This window comes from Pinus tabuliformis, chromosome 4_2 (genome assembly GCF_031772625.1).
Source record: "Pinus tabuliformis cultivar Carrire ecotype Pingquan chromosome 4_2, CPIR1, whole genome shotgun sequence".
Classification (NCBI taxonomy): Eukaryota; Viridiplantae; Streptophyta; class Pinopsida; order Pinales; family Pinaceae; genus Pinus; species Pinus tabuliformis.
The window spans coordinates 957,709,373-957,726,771 of record NC_142304.1 but is presented as its reverse complement, the minus strand read 5'-3'; the positions used below and the strand labels follow the sequence as shown (position 1 = coordinate 957,726,771).

Sequence of the window (17,399 nt, the reverse complement as noted above, 5' to 3'; positions counted from 1 at the left end):
TGAGATTTGAAAGCAAATGCTTGAAGAGGAGTCAATTATGACACTGAAAATGGACTGGATGACGTATGGGGCAAATATGTACAATGCAGATAGAAAGAGAAGAATAATGAAGAGAAGAAAATAAAAATTTAATGTCATTTCTGATTCTTTGCATTACATATTAGGAAAACGCTGAAAAAGACCAGTTTGATGCATATTATACAAGGCACTGGATGAAACAATTAGCGCAGGATAAGACAAAAAATCACAAGTTACTTTGATGTCTAAGAATTATGCAGCCAGGGAAGAATACTTACTTCCCAAGCAGACCTATTGTGAGGCCACAGAGGACTAAATAAGTTCCAAATGCCATAAAGGGAATATAAAAGTCTGGAGCATTTATATCATAGATAGGTGGCTTGTGTGTGAGACCGCCTGGAATCTGCTCAGCTATCCTTGTCCAATGACCCTAAAAAAACACAGTGAAAACATACAAAAAAATTAAACTTATGTATGATTACAAACATTCTCAAGGAAAATGAAAATACTACCACTATGGGGAGATGAATTTTCAGTGGAGTCAGATACTTTGTGACTTACCCTGTGCAAAAAGGGAAACAGGATTACTTTCAGCTTGTTCTTCACATATTGGTTGTTCACTTGAAAATAATATTGTGGATCAGAAAAATATTTGCTGACCTGCTCATAAAAATCATCACCTCAGCTTATTAAGAGAAACTTTGTCAATCAGAAGAAATTAAAAAAGGAAACTATTCTTGCTGTAAACCCCTATACATGGAATCAATTGACTCATCTCTCATTTTAAATGGAGACCTATTAGAAATTTCAAAGTGATTCAACCAGGATAAAAGTGCAACTCATACAATGCTTTGCACATTTTCTGTGCCACTTCCAAAAATTCTTTCCCCATATGCACCTAATCCATCTCGAATAAATCCTGAACCAACCCCATAAAATTCATTATTGAATGGATTTGGTGTTGTGTTCGATGGTGGTCTCTATATGCCAGGCTGTCCTCCGAGGTCTTCATACATGACTTTGGGTACCTGTAACAATCAACCAGGTAGAATAAAGTTAAAAAAACCACGTTACAACCCATAGTTGAAAACTGTCCTCAAATAGAGATGAGATAGCCAGAACTCAACTTCTATGGAGAAAATACAGAGTAGAAGAGGAAGCTATGCACATTACATAATGTACTCTTTCTTCTCCTTGTGAGGGATTTTCACATATTGGTTTTTCACTTGAAAATAATATTGTGGATTAGAAAAATATTTGCTGACCTACTCATAAAAATCATCACCTCAGCTTATTAAGAGAAACTTTGTCAATCAGAAGAAATTAAAAAAGGAAACTATTCTTGTTGTAAACCCCTATCCATGGAATCAATTGACTTATCTCTCATTTTAAATGGAGACCTATTAGAAATTTCAAAGTGATTCAACCAGGATAAAAGTGCAACTCATACAATGCTTTGCACATTTTCTGTGCCACTTCCAAAAATTCTTTCTCCATATGCACCTAATCCATCTCGAATAAATCCTGAACCAGCCCCATAAAATGCATTATTGAATGGATTTGGTGTTGTGTTCGATGGTGGTCTCTGCATGCCAGGCTGTCCTCCGAGGTCTTCATAAATGACTTTGGGTACCTATAACAATCAACCAGGTAGAGTAAAGTTAAAAAAACCACGTTACAACCCATAGTTGAAAACTGTCCTCAAATAGAGATGAGATAGCCAGAACTCCACTTCTATGGAGAAAATACAGAGTAGAATTGGATCTGACTCCTTTTGATAACTGGCTAGCTGGAAAATATTCCATGGTTTAGTTTATTGGTAAATTTCAGTTTATAAATGTTAAAATGAGGAAACATGTATGCATACATGTAGAGGCTAAGAGGAAGTTATGCACATTACATAATGTACTCTTTCTTCTCCTTGTGAGGGATTTTTTTCGCGTCTGTTTATTGTTTTTTATTAGTAGTGATAAAAATTGTCATTGCCCATTGCTAAATCATAGAACAATCTTCTGCTCTTTTTTCTCTCTGTTGTTCCATTGTTCCAATGATGTGCACCTTTTTTTATGATTATAAGGAATTTATATCTTACTATTTCGCTTCATGTATATCTTATATCTCACCTACTCTTTCTTATCATTCTAAGGAAGTTATTTCTTACCATAATTTATACCAATCTCTTGTTTCGCTTCTTGTATCATATTTTGTTATAATTGATTCTTATTAGGAGAGGCACAAGTCGTGATAGGGAGGAAGCTATGCACACGTAATTTGCCAAGGGACTTTCTGGTGCTTAAAAATTAAATTGCCACATATCTCCGCTGGTCTGTCATGAGCGTATTAGCTGTTAATTTGTTAATGTTTAGTTTCATGGCACTTTTAATGAGAATTATCGAGTAGATAATTTTGCATCAAGTACTCTTCTCTTCTTTCAAGAAACAAATATGTAGCTTCACCCAACCAGCTTTATACATACATGCACACACAGCTAGAACAGGTATAATGATGATGGTTCCCTAGCTAGGATCAACTCCACTGCATTACTGGCATGTACATAATTAACGTTTAACTCATCATTGCTACCGAATTATACCTAAATTTATTACTAGGTCAAATCATCCCATGCAAATGCCAATATTATCCCTTGTTGGGTAAGCCATGTGCAACACCATTGGCGTATCACTACTACCCATGGAGTTCATGATTGGGTTCAAAATAGGTATATGATGCCAGCCTCCCTAAAGTGAATATGGTAAAGTGTCAACATACAGAGTTTACCTCTGAAATTTGGAAGGCAGGGACTGTAACACCTGCTGTGTCAGCCCTATTGTTAAGCACTCACCCCTAAATTCCTGTGTGGTGAACACGTCTCCCACATGAACATCTGCTGGTTTCCAAGGAGAACATAGTCCGTAGTAGGGGCAAGTTCTCATGATCTATCTATTTATTGGGCTGAGGTTCCTCCCTATTTCTCTTCAACATATGTCATTCTACTGTGAATTCTGCATGTGTGGTGCGTAAGAAACTGACATACTAACAATACCAGTAGACAAAACATGGTGTGAGCACACATTTTTAGAGCAAATTTTGATTGTGCACACCAAAGGATAGGTAGGAGTTGAGGTCATTCAAAGCCCTTCCTTTCAGGTCATGAAATTACATGGGTTAGTAAGGCTAAAATTATATTGAAACTGCCCATGATAGTCCGCAATCGGGCCACTGTTATGTGACTGATGGAATCTGATTGTTGTTATGGTCTGGCCGCTATTTTCAGGGTCATGTTTCTGACAAGAGGGAGGAGCCAGATATCTCTTATTACAAACATGAGCTTGGCCCCAGATAGTTCTTCTATATGCCTGGACTGAAGGAATGTGTGAACTTTCAGATTCAGTAGCTATACATGGTGTTTGAATAGCGTGTTTACTATATGCAATGCCTGCTATTCAACATCCCTAAAATGTGCAGAAATGCACAAGCACAGTGAGTACACCAGAATATAGCATATTAAAGAAAAAAAAAGTGTGCATTGTTCACAGGATACTTAATATATCATAAATTATTACAAAGCCATATGGAGTCCAGTCAACCTTTTAGAAGGGTCTGCAAAGGGTAAATTAAGTGAGTGAAATACATGGCAAATGCCTCGATTGAACCACATATCTTAATGTGTAGGATCGGTATTAGGATTGGCTGAGAAATGTTCCTATTTCATTGATGTTTTGCCGGTACTGTAAGACTATAAGTATTTTTGAGCCGCTTGAGGTGCTTCTAAATTCCAACAATATGTAGCTTGTCCCTGAATTAAATAACAAGCATTTTGTTAACGTGGATTACCTTGGGTGGTTAATATGAGAGGTTATTCTCCTCCCCGTGTAGGTTGTGCCCTTATTATTGTTTCACCATCAACAATTAGCCTTCTTAGATTAGATTCCGCATTCATGTCACATCTTCTTTGACTAGAATTCTATATTGTGGTGAAATTGATGAATTGCAGGTACTCCTATCACGGGAAGAAGAAACCTCTTGTTCTATTACGGAGACAACCTTGACACTGAATTCCATTCCTCTATTGCTGAATGGTTGCATCGAGATTCAACCACTACTTCAGATAATCGATGTAGGTTCCGTTACCTCATTGAAAACAGCATCCTCGCACTTCCACATTACTCTATCTGATGGAACACATCAACATAAGACTTTGCTACCATCCGCATATGGCCCACAAGTTGTCTCTGGAGACATCCAAATTGGCTCAATAATTCTGCTCAAAAAAGCAGCTTGCACAGTGCTCCAAAACTCCTCGTAAGGCCCACCATTTGAAATCACCCTCTTTTACTTTTTCCCGCCTTGCCATTTTTTGCATCAAAAGAAGGAAAATGGAATCTTTATCAATTCATTTCTTACTTGTTTACTTAATGTCCATCCGAGTCGTTGAGCTTGAAGTTGTGAAGCGCTCAGCAGCATTGATGAAGGACACATCGACGCTGCAACATGCACAGGCGGGTTCAACCCAATTTAGCTCTTCGTCAGCTGAAGATACCTTGCCCTCTGTAGTTACTCCACCAAATACGACAACAACTCCAACAATTCCATTCACGGCACTCAACCCTTACCGAAAATATTGGTCTATCCAAGGTAGAGCATCTGCGAAGACATCATTGAAGGCATACAACAATGTGCGAGGCTCAGGAAAAGTTTTTGGATTTGACCTTATCAACCGTGATAGGGAAGAGATCCACCTTTCTGCATTTGTTGAACTGGCCGAATATCTTGACAATCTAATTCAGGTTGGGAAACTATACATTGTATCAAATGGCACAGTAAGAGAAGCAAATCCAAACTACAACCACCTCAAGAACAAATGGGAGAGTTACTTGTTTACTGCTTCCACTATCAATCCGTGTCCTACAGATGATCCAACGTTTCCCTACCAGAGCTTTCACTTCAAGAATATTGCTGAAGTAAAAAGTGCAACTACAAATACAAATGTGATGTCATTGGTGTTGTTACCTCCACGTCACCTGCATCAACAATTCGACGAAAAGATGGAAGTGAAACATTAAGGAAAACACTCATACTAAAGGACAAGTCGGGTTTTACCATTGATGTAACATTATGGGGAGACCACTGTGACTATATAGGACAACATCTTTCTGAATTCTACTCTTTCGACAACCCACCAATTCTTGCAATCAAAGGAGGCCGCGTGTCTGAATTTAATGGCACCACAATAGGGACAATACCAACGAGCACTCTCACAATAAATCCATAGGTTGAAGAAACTCAGCAATTACATGCATGGTTCCGTGAAACCGGCTATAGCTCTTCTTCTCCATCTTTGAGTAGAAACTATGGTGTTGCTTCGAAACGTGCCCTGCCACGAAAGACGTTTCATGAAATTGCTGGCATGCAACCCTCTGATAAAGCAATCTGGGTTTCAATTCGAACAACAATTACTGCTCTTCATATGGATGACTTCTAGTTTCTAGCATGTCCACTAGATTTCAATGGAAAACAATGCATGAAGAAGGTTGTGGAGCATTCTAACAATCTTTGGCATTGTACAAAATGTAACGGTGACTTCCTAGAATGTGACTACCGTTACAAACTTAAAATTGAGCTACATGACCACACCGGGAATCTACAGAACGTCATAGTTTTCAATGATGCAGGGAACGAGCTCATGGGCATCACGTCAAAAGACCCGTTCCTACTTTCTATCCAACCAACTGATCTACAGGAAATTTGTGGCCGGATTTCAGGGCACCGCTTCCAGCTAACACTTTCCATTAAAATAGATTACTTCAATGGTGTTCAACGCTTGGAACCAATACAGATCAATTCAGAAGAAATTCAATATGCCTCTACATGCAAGGAAGCACTCACCGACATTCAAGCACTGTCCGCTTCAAAATGAACTATTGTTCGCCGCCTTTGAACTTATTCTTAGGGCTTCATCTACCACGCGTTTGTACATAAACAAACATTTCCACACAACTAATTGTCTCATCTTTGTAAATTACACACCCATGTTATTATCATGAAACCTGTAGTTCTCAGTGCAAATACTCTCTTCCAGTCATTCCAACATATGTATGTTTGCCATTTACATTTTACATAATATAAATACCAACATTTGTAAAGAGTCACTACATATGTTTCTCGTTCATTGTCTACATGCTATACATTGATCCCTTACTTGCTAAGCTATGCATTTTATCGCTCAAACATGTCAAACAAAAAATTTTTGAAGAAAAAGGGAACGAAATATTTTTAGTCTTGTTTCTCTCCTCTCAATGATAGATGCTGAAATAACATATGATTTCATAGCATTCCTAATTGCATGTTTTCCCTTCTACCTAATCTACCTACCTTCACCGATGTTGAACTACAAGTGAGTTGGGATCTCAGCTTGATACTTTTCCAACTAGACCTATTACAACAGCTCCTCCAACTCTGATCACGACCACACCCACAACACGAATAGGAATAACTCGTCCTCCAACAACAATCAGACCAACAACCCCTACTACCCCAATCACAACCCCTACCACCCCAACAGTTACCCCTTACACCCCTCCCTCAACACCTACCACAACACCGACAACCAGCTCAAGCCAAATTTGGTGTGTAGCAAAGCCTGGTACCCCTGATTCAAGCTTGCAGGTTGCTCTGGACTATGCTTGCGGGCTTGGAGGTGCAGACTGTACAACAATTCAACAAAGTGGCACGTGCTATAACCCAGATACTGTTTTTTTTCATGCTTGCTATGCTTTTGACAGCGACTACAAGAAGAATGGCATGGCCCCTGGTACTTGTGACTTTGCTGGCAATGCAATTGTGACTACTCAAGATCCAAGTAAGCTATATGACCTTATGCGAAGTTTTTTTTTTGCCCCCTGTTTTTCTTTTCATTAAATTTCTCAGTTTATATGGATTCCTATGGTCCTGTGGTGACGATAAACGTTTTATCCACTTTTACATAGTTTGTTGTCTGCTTGTTTTGTTTCACTGCGTCAACTTCTTGGATACCTTCCGCTGAGTCTCATCTTTACATTGTGTTAGATGATAGTTGAGTTGCATGCTTATGATTCATCTACCCACTTCCATGCCTGGTTGAGCTCATCTGAATGCAAAGACATCCTCCGCTGATATACATTTTCCCATTGTAGGTTCCACCATGATAAGTAAGTGACATGATTATAGACCCATTTCCTGCCTGTTGTCTGTCTTAAAACTGCATGCAACCTTCAAATGTAAACACTCGTTATGGATAACTTGTATTGTTCAAGATATTTCCTTCTAGTTTAATGAAGGAACTGTGTGATGTATTAAGAGAGAGTTATATTTGTAGGCAATCTGCTCTTCTGCATACAACATAACTTTCATTTATGCCTGGATATATTGCATATTATTTTTTTCTTTATTGATTTTGTTATGAGAAGCTAAGGGTATGCATACTAAGTTTCCTTTATACCCACTCTATCTTCTGCAAATTTTACTGTTCGAGTTTATATGAATATAAAAGACGTTTTTGTTTTTTGTGCACCGTTTTGGTTCTGCTAGATTCAAGATATTTGACTGTGATTAATATGCTTGACATTATACATTTTCGAAAATCTTCCCTTCATGGGTTAACATGATATACAAATTGAGGCTTGAAATTGTGTGAGACTGGAGAATGCATTGCACTCATGCAAATCTTCCTTTACGGATTTTGGGATGACAAGTACTGGGACATGCACATTTCCACAAAGGTATATACTAAGGAACCGCATTCCTCCTCCTATCTTTTGTTCATTTTTCTGTTCTACAATAAGTACTTTTTCAAGTTTTCATACAGAATTGAGAATCAAGATTTACTGGATTTTTGATATATTTTATGTTATATCTCAGCTTATAGTTTTGTAGCATTGTGATTTTTCCAAATTACTTGCAGCAGTAGCAGTTCATCACTTCTTCATACAAGCATAGCTGCATCTGGTGGCTTGGGTGGTACTAGTATTCCACCAACATCGGGCAATAATGGTGATGCAACATCCATATTCTTCTGTGTTCCTGTTTTCTTTGATTGTATCTATGATGATCGGAAAACAGCTTTAGATGATATCGATCTCTATTGGGTGAATCGAGGAGAAACATCAAGATGTTTTAGTTGGAATAGCTAGTGTAGAAAGAGAGCTAGAGGATGTATAGGAAAAACTCTCCAGAGTTCGATCCCATTTGTCCCAACATTTTTTTTGATGTAATGGGGGGAACGCTAGGAGAGACTTTGAAAATGGGTACACCAGTGCAGTTCAGGTAATTCTTTCACTTTGTAGGAAAGAGAGGTTAAATATAGTTGGTATGCAGGTTTCACTGGGACAAATTGGTGCCACATTTTTTAGTTCACTATCAAGTAAAAGCTTTACAAGAGCAAACAATTGTCCATTTTCTGCAGCGTCCTGGTTTCATGCTATACTCCATAGTTTTCGGAATTAAGAATTTAATTAACAAACTTTGGCAGCAGAATAGCTCTGCAGTTGTCCTGCCTTAGGAGTGTCTGAGGTGTGAGCACTATGTTGCAACAGCTACTTATTTCAGTTGCATCTTGCTGTGTGTTGGAACATTGTTGGTAGAAGCAAAAATGCTAGCAGCAGCCAGTTCTGAAGACCTAAATGCCTGTATCAATTAAAATCCAATAAATGATATAGTGTAGCAGATTTCTTCTAGGAGCTTCTTGGTATTCAAGCAAACAAAGTATATCATTATCACTGTTATTAAAATCCATCTTGTATTCAAAGTCATGCTCATCTTCTGGGGTCTGGATGTTGTTTTTTGGATGGATCAATCTTGAAACAGTGTAATTGATAACTATGGACATGTGGGCCTTGATAATAAAAATGTTTTAAAAGAATGGTATCTCATTCTCATCTTCTTGCTAACCTTCATTCAAATATTTATTTTAGATGTCTTGTGCATTTTCCTGTGCGTTATCGGTGGGGATGTATTTTTCACCGGAACCAACAACTATATCTAAATACCCAATTGCCTGGTCATATGTTGTTAACACAACATATTGGTAATAGTGCAGTAGTTTTTTCTTAATAGATATTGGCATTTAAGCAAAGAGTGTGGACTGGACACCATTTAGAAGCAGGCATGCATGCAATGGAGTGTTAATATGTAAATTGAGTGTGCAGGGGAGTGCCATTAAATTTTTGTTATGAACTCGTTGCAGTGGGAGATATTTTTATAAGAAAATTGCAGCCTTGTCGGACAGTTCTTGCTTTATTGTTTCATTGCTTATACATGGATATTCAGCTCATACAAAAGGTTCTATCGATCTGGTTGGTATTGAGAGTACTTGGTCTCAGGTTGTATCGATCTGGTTGGTTTTCAGAGTACTAGGTCTCAGGCCTTTTGCAGTTTGGTTTGCCTTTCATAATTTTTATGATGTAGAACTTTCATTTTGTATCATGTAGAAATATCACTCTGCAAGTACAGTTTTACTATTATCTTTGTAAATATTTTTCCTTAGGAATAGCTTATGGCTTGGACAAGAAGGGTGGAGAGGAAAATATTGTTGTTTTTGATCTTGGCGGTGGCATGTTTGATGTCAGTGTTCTGACTATTGACAACAGAGCTTTTGAGGTTTTGGCTACAAACAGTGATAGAGGTACTTTGTCTGAACTCTGTCTGGCAGTTTTACATTATGAATTTGAATACGTGCACAGTTTTACATTATGAATTTGAATACGTGCATGGTGGTTATGATTAACTTTTTTGGTTGGCTTTCAAGCTTTGAACTTACCAAGATGTACACTAATATGCAGGTGAGGACTTTGACCAAAGGATAATGGAATATTTCATCAAATTGATCAAGAAAAAGCACGGACAAGATATTAGAAAGGATAGCAGAAATGAAATAAGACATTTAATGTGTTCCTTGTAATATAGATATAAGCAAAACATCTAAAGAAAAGTAATTGCACAATGATCCAGTCCAAGAAAATAAGGTTTTCCACAAACCAATTAACTCTTCTAGAAAAATTCAAAAATTCCAATTAAAAATCCTATCGGCCTCTCTTTGTACCTTTTGGGACAATTGCTAGTTAGGCCGATAGGCCTTCCTTTGAAAGAGACTTTCGTCGTCCTTTTCTCTCCGCGGTTGACACGTGTCGTTCACATTCAACGGCAAACAGTTTTCGTATTAGGGTTCTTTTTAATATTTTTCAGCGGGCATTCAGCGTCTCCTTCAATTACTTGTCGTGGTCTCAACCGAGAATCTTTGCAGCGGCGCGAGTTCTATTGCCGGGGTCTCGCAAAACCTCAACGCAAAACTGTTATGCCAACGCCTTTCTCCATAATGATGGCGGTCTCGAATCTTCACCCACTACATGAAGCCGGCAGAAATATCCCCAAATTTGTTACAAATTCCTGTAATCCCTGAACAAAACGTTACAAATTACTGAGAAGGCAGTTTAAAGTTAGCAGCGATTCTCCAAGTGCCTTCAATGGCGTCCACTGTGACAGAGAAGGGCACGTTGTGAGATTAGAATTTGAATGGCTCTGAGTCTGTGACCCTTTGGCCCAATAGTTCATAAATCAAACTGCAGTCCTATGGGAAAATGTGGTCTTGGTATCCGATGCACAATCTTCCAGAACTGTGTTACAGTTAGCGAGCATGTAGGAGCTGATGATAGGCATTGTTTAGAAACGTTTGACAGTTTTGTGTTCCTTTGAAGCTTATGGTTTGATCTATAATATTATTTATGTGTTGTCAGGAACATCAATTGGAGTGTCATATGATTCAAAGGACAGTCGGCGGCGTATTCTTTATGCACAACAAAAGGATCAAATAAATGCACGACGTCGACTACTTTATGAACACCACAAAAACCCTACTACTTCCTCTACATCCCTTCCCACCTCAAATACCCTCCCACCTATACAAACCAACCCACCACACGTTCATCATATCCAATATAACCCTCCTCTAAACGAAGAACACCGTCGCTTTCGAGAAAGGATTGATGGACTTTCTACCTTGCATGTTTGCACAACATGCAAGGAAGCATACCCAGGAATGAAAAACATGGACTCTCTTGTTCTCGTTTTGCATCATCTAAATCTACGAATCGTTTTTCTGAACTAAAAAACATGGACCTTGGAGAACAACCCGGTGTCCTTCACCAATTAACACAAGTTGAAGAAATTCTCATCGCACGTGTCAACCCCATTCTACAAGTCACTCATTCCCGTGGTGCTCAATATAAATATAGTGGCCATACAATTAGCTTCCCTCAAGATATCACCAGTATTGCCAAATACTTACCCCGGCTGCTCTCTGACTTAGACATCCTCATTGTGAAAAGGCAAAATCCATCTGAAAAGGCCTACGAATTCTACGTTTGCAAATCACGTGTCCTTGCAGCTCTTGAATACAAAATAAAATATGACCCTTACTACCGTGACGTTCAATTGAATTCATCTGCAATTTCTATGCTGCCAGATCTCCCTACAGACATTTCTTCTCTTCTCCACAGTGTAACCACCTCCTCTTTTGAACCCCATCAAACCACTACTGATTCCACTTATAATCCTGATGTCATGCTACCTCCATTAGAAATCCAACCCTCTTCTTTTGTTCCAGTGCTCCCAAATTCATGTACTGAGCATGACCACATTTGTAACTATTTGCACTCGACCCATTCAAGTTCAACAAGCTCTATCGATTGGCCTCCAATATCTCCAACTGCTATAAATGAATACAACACCATCAGCCTCTTTGCCATGGCATTCCCCACACTCTTCCCTATAGGCATCGCAATGATCATGCAACCAAGACTTACAAAAGTTGAAATGCATGAAATTGCTTTGCACTTGCTGCACTACCATGATAACCGCTTTGGCCAACACCCAAGATTCCGATACTATCTTTATAACATTCTAATGCGCCATCGTAGCCAAGCAACAGCCAGTGTTTTCGTGAAGAAGTACATTGAGAACAACTTGCCAACAACGGTATCAGACCTACACCAGTGTCTTCATGACTCTCCGGATTCAAGATTGCCAGAGCAAATAATGAGGTTTGGGTCAGCACTACGAGGAACACGGTCTTTCTGGAACAAACGCCGATCTGAGCTGACTAACATGATCACGCAAATAGGAAGCCCAACATTCTTCTTCACTCTCAGTGCAACTGATACTAAATGGCATGACTTGCACACAATCATTCCCACCAGTGTTGCTTCCACTTCAGTCAACCCCTTCCAATGGAAAATCCAAAACATAATTAAAAACCCACATCTAATAGCCCAATATATGCATTGTAGATTTACAATTTTCCTTGAAGAAATCCTTCAAAAAGGCCTCCATGCAACCGACTACTGGTGCAGGTATTATTTAATATACATATCCCTCTACATTAATTTCATACATTGCATATACATGTATTAACTAAATGTACCCTTCATGTTATTTTCATATACGAATGGCAACATAGAGGATCCGCACACATTCATGGCTTCCTCTGGCTACAAAATGCACCAGACATGGACACACTTGATTGGGACAATGCATTAGAAGTTGCTAATGCACAGAAATATTTCGACCACTACGTAACTGCTTGGAATCCACGTCAGGCAGAACACCGAACTATTCTGCTTCACCAGTCAACAATTCATAACCCGTGTCTCCTTGACACAGCAGCAATATTCGCGTCCAATCAATTTGAAGACTACACAGAGCTTGTCAACTGCGTTCAACGTCATACAAAGTGTCATGAATCTTCTTGTCTTCGTAAGAAAGACAATGTGCTTAGCTACCGATATGGAGTACCGTGGGAATTGAAGTCCACTTCTTCACTTTTCATTGATGATAAGGGTCATAAAACCTATGTCCCTGCTCGCAATGATGAAAGATTGAATATTCACAATGCCGATCTACTCTCTATTTGGAGAGCAAATGTTGATTGCCAACCAGTCCTTTCTCGCCATGTTGTATTGAAATATATTTCAAAGTATGCAACAAAAGCAGAGACAAGATCTGAGAGCTACCGTCAAATGCTATCGTGACTATCACAAAGTGCCCTTCCAGAAGCACCTACTAGTGGTGTCATCCGAAAACTCCTTACAGAAACCATTGCATATAGAGACATTGGTGCACAAGAAATATGCCATATGTTACAAAAGCTACCTCTCTCTCTTTGCAGCCGTACATTCCGTTCTTTGAATGTCAACATGGCTGTTTTCAAACGTGTTTCGCAAGATACTGAAAATCCTAGTTCGACACCAAACTTTATCGTTGCATATATGAACAGGCCTGCCTCACTAGAACCACTGCCCCTCCTTGAAGCTGCTCGCTCGTGGTCATATTCTGCCCATCGGAGAAGAAACCACTGGAAACACATATTCCCCCCAATGATTGTACATGTCTTGCCCCATTACAATGTCATTCCTTCCTCTACTAATCCTTCTTATGCCACCTTCTGTTGGAGTGAATTATTCTTGTATTTCCCCTTCCGAACACTCCCTGATGATATCGGTTCAACTGATGCAGAAATTATTGCACACTGGGAACAAAAAAAATGTGCATATACACCATGGCATGTCCATCGCGAACCCGAAAACCCACAAAGCCCACCTACTAAAGATCAACCTACCCCACACACCCCCCCTGATTCCATGCAGATGAATGAATGGCAAATCCTCTCTCAACTACACCCAGGTTACAATATTGCAATTGATGACCTCGACATGATTGGCTACCGTGACTTTGATGTCAACCACAATTGGTCACAAAATACTATCCCTCCCCCCTTGCAAGAAACTGCTATCAATTTCATTGAATTCAACCGCTCACCCATTCAAAACCAACATCATTCTTTTTCCAACCTTCTCCATGATCATACATTATCCCCGAGCCAAATCATAGCTTTCACCGTTGTTTTTACACACTTCAAAAGCCCTTCACCAAGATCCCCACGGAAGATGATCGTAAAAGGAACAGCTGGCACAGGAAAATCCCATTTGATTAAATGCCTGCACCAAGCATTTGTGGAAAACTCGCCAACCAACAAAAACCCTTTATTGTTACTTGCACCAACCAGCGTTGCAACTTTCAACATAAATGCCCTCACAATTCACTCTGCCCTTCATATCCCTATCCAAACAATGCATCCTCTCGAAGGCTAGCCGCTCCTACACCTGCAAGAGAAACTCCGTCATGTAGAATACATCCTCATTGACGAAATGAGCTTCATCAGTCCAAAAATGCTTTCTCACATTGACGATCGCCTAAGAGAGGCATTCCCTCTTCATCGGAATACACCATTTGGTAATCGCTCAATTATCCTTGTCGGAGATTTAGGCCAACTACCACCTGTAAAAGACATTCCTTTATATGCTGGGAGATCGCGTGGCACTGCACTTTGGCGCAGCTTCGACATATTCATAACACTTTCAACCGTTTTCCGTCAACAAGGAGCTAGCTCGTCCCAGGTTGCTTTCCGGCAAATACTTGCAAATCTTTGGAATGGAATATCTACAGTTGAAGATTGGTAACATCTAATGTCAAGAACAAGTTCATCTCTTACACATGAAGAGAAATGCACATTCGACGAGTCCATGCACCTATTCGCAACAAACAACGCAGTTGTCTTGCATAATAAAAAAATGCTCAAACAATTGAACATCCCAGTAGCACTTTGCTCTGCGGAACAACAAAGGCAGAAAACTCCTACTACAACAGAAGATGAGCACCTACCTGCAAAGGTGCTCTTATGCAGTGAACAAAAAGTTATGCTCACCAGCAACTTATGGGTACATGCAGGCCTTGTCAATGGCGCGCTTGGGAAGGTCATCTCAATATTTTATTCAATTGACTCAAAACCCCCAGCATTACCATCCTTTGTGGTTGTTGACTTTCGACAATACAGAGGAACACCGTGGGACATTTCACACCCAACATATGTACCCATTCCTCCCATCACAAGGGGTGCACGCCGTCAGATACCACTTCAAATGGCATGGGCTTTAACGATACACAAGTCACAAGGAATGACATTAGACAAAGCAACAGTGGACATCGGCACTAGAGAACGCCAAGGGCTAACATTCACTGCAATTTCAAGGGTGCGGTCACTAGCAGACATACACATCAATCCAGCATTCCCATTCTCCCGCATTGCACAAATGCACAAGAATCCATATCTTAAGCGTAGACAACAAGACGAATCATTCCTTACATCAAAATCTATCCAGGATAATACACTTTAGCCAATCATACAACATGTCTTCCAGAATTACCCACATGGTAAACACCACTCACTACATAACTAAGTTTCACATAGATTTCTTGCTTTTACATTTAATTTCATATGGTTTTATACTCATTTGGAATTGTTTAATTTATTTTGAATATTCAAACAAAATCGTCAAACATATTCATTGTCACTTACAGTGTTTCCTTTTTCGGATGGAAACAGGTATGAATACATGCTACCTATGAAGGTTGTACGAGTGTTGCGAAGAAATTCAGCAACAAGAACTTACATTACAAGATATGCAGACAAGGATCCTGCCACAAAAATCAATGCCACTTTACCGTTTGCGCCCAGCCATTGAATTGTTAAAGAAAATAAGGACCATACTTAAGATAACAATTCACATCCATGAAAGGGATGCACACAGGCAGATGCGCCATCAATTGCAGGAACAACTCGCACAATATGGCACCACAATAAACACTAACTGGTGTTGCCGATGCCATGGCCCATCATGCATATATGATTAGCGGCTCATTCTCAATTACATCTCTACATAATAGAATGCTTTCATTGTACATATGTTTAGAAGCCAACGAATACTTTCATTGTATATATGTTTAGTTATATCTGGCATGTTTAGTTATATCTTAATAGAACTGTTCTCTGTTGTATGAACAAAAAGTATTCAATTACGTGGTCCACTGCTCTTTGTTTTGGGTTTTATGAATCAACCAACAGCATCTTTTATAAAGAAAAACGTTTCTCACTATAGATAGGTCGATGTTTACAACAAGCTATTGAAAAAGGAATAAGGGCATTTATCCAAATGCAGTAAGAATGAATGGAATATAAAATCATTCATTACAGCCACCATAATAAAGAAATAATCTAAACCTTGGTGTCCAAAATCACAATCCTAAAATAATCTGATAGCTAGCACAACCATACTTCATAAGATATTATGGCCAAGGTCTACTAAATTTAAGGCATCCACAACACGGTGCATTTTTTGTTCTCTGAATGGTTAAGCAGGTAGTTGAGATGAGTTGTTTTCCAATTGAAAGCAGTATACCCCACAACAGGGGTTCACGTACTTGATAGAACAGTTCTCTGTGGTATGAACAAAGAATAATCGAGTACATGGTCCACTGCTCTGTGTTTTTCATTGGTTAAATGCTCTGTGTTTTGCAATAAGAGAGAGCAGGTTGGGCTCTAGAGCCCAAATGGCAAGATTCCTTCTACATTAAACAAAAAAAACATGTCAGAATTTTAGCCTTTCATCACATTCACATACTTGACTTTTATATCATTTGCATGTTCAGCTTTGGAAGATGCTCCAGACACTCACAATGGGTTGCACACTGCTATTAATCTGTATTCTAAAACTCTAAATTGCTTAGAAATTTGCAGATATGGACAAAAATCCAATTCCAATATCAATTTACCATGTCCAATAATGTCAAGATTACAAATGATAAGAAGCCATATTTTGGTTTTCTTATCAAAGTTGAAAGATATTGTATGAAATCATGACACACATGGTTCTTTTTGTCTTCGGCTCGTCCACATAGTTAACCAGGTATCCCAATGAGTTGCAAATTTGTATTTTCCAGATTCATTTGTCCTTTGCAAATTTCTCTTATCCATCGCTATTTACAATTTTCTAAAAGAACCTCTTGGGAGTTCAAAGTAAGGGCTTCTGTATTTCCAAATATTGATGTTTTCAATTTCAAAATGGTTGGCGATATCGGTGAGGGTATGTTTTCACTTGTGCAATAAGTAATGTGTGGAGCTGATTAGGCACCGATATGTTCTCACCATGGCTTGGGAGGTCTGTACTAGCTGCTTAAATTCTTTTGAAATTTGTTCAGAGGCATACTTTCCTGTTTTTCCAGGACACAATTGGGACAAACTTAATACTCACTTAATTACTTGTGCATTCTTTTCTTATATCAGCCTGTAAATTATGTTTGGTGCATATGGGCAAAATATTCATAATTCAATGGCCCTGCCACTATCTGGCATCTAATGAATGCAGATCAAACAACTCGACTTGAAATTTGTTACAAGTCATGTTTGATGATTGGCAATTCCAAGACATCAAAGCAAAATTTTGGCCTTCTTATGATGT

General features: G+C 39.0%; 2 protein-coding genes across 2 annotated transcripts; one reads left to right on the top strand and one right to left on the bottom strand.

Moving 5' to 3' along the window:
• Positions 1–242: 242 nt before the first annotated feature.
• On the bottom strand, positions 243–1,642 carry LOC149172826 (uncharacterized). Its single transcript, XM_089427808.1, has 3 exons — positions 1,469–1,642; positions 580–678; positions 243–448 (listed from the first exon to the last, which is right to left on the bottom strand). Exons 1-3 carry the CDS (start codon positions 1,607–1,609, stop codon positions 293–295), a joined length of 396 nt encoding a protein of 131 aa, XP_089283934.1. The 5' UTR covers positions 1,610–1,642; the 3' UTR covers positions 243–292.
• A 12,610-nt stretch (positions 1,643–14,252) lies between these two features.
• On the top strand, positions 14,253–14,564 carry LOC149172825 (uncharacterized). The gene has a single exon (XM_089426480.1). The coding sequence runs from the start codon at positions 14,253–14,255 to the stop codon at positions 14,562–14,564; it is 312 nt and encodes a 103-aa protein (XP_089282606.1).
• The last annotated feature ends 2,835 nt before the right edge of the window (positions 14,565–17,399 follow it).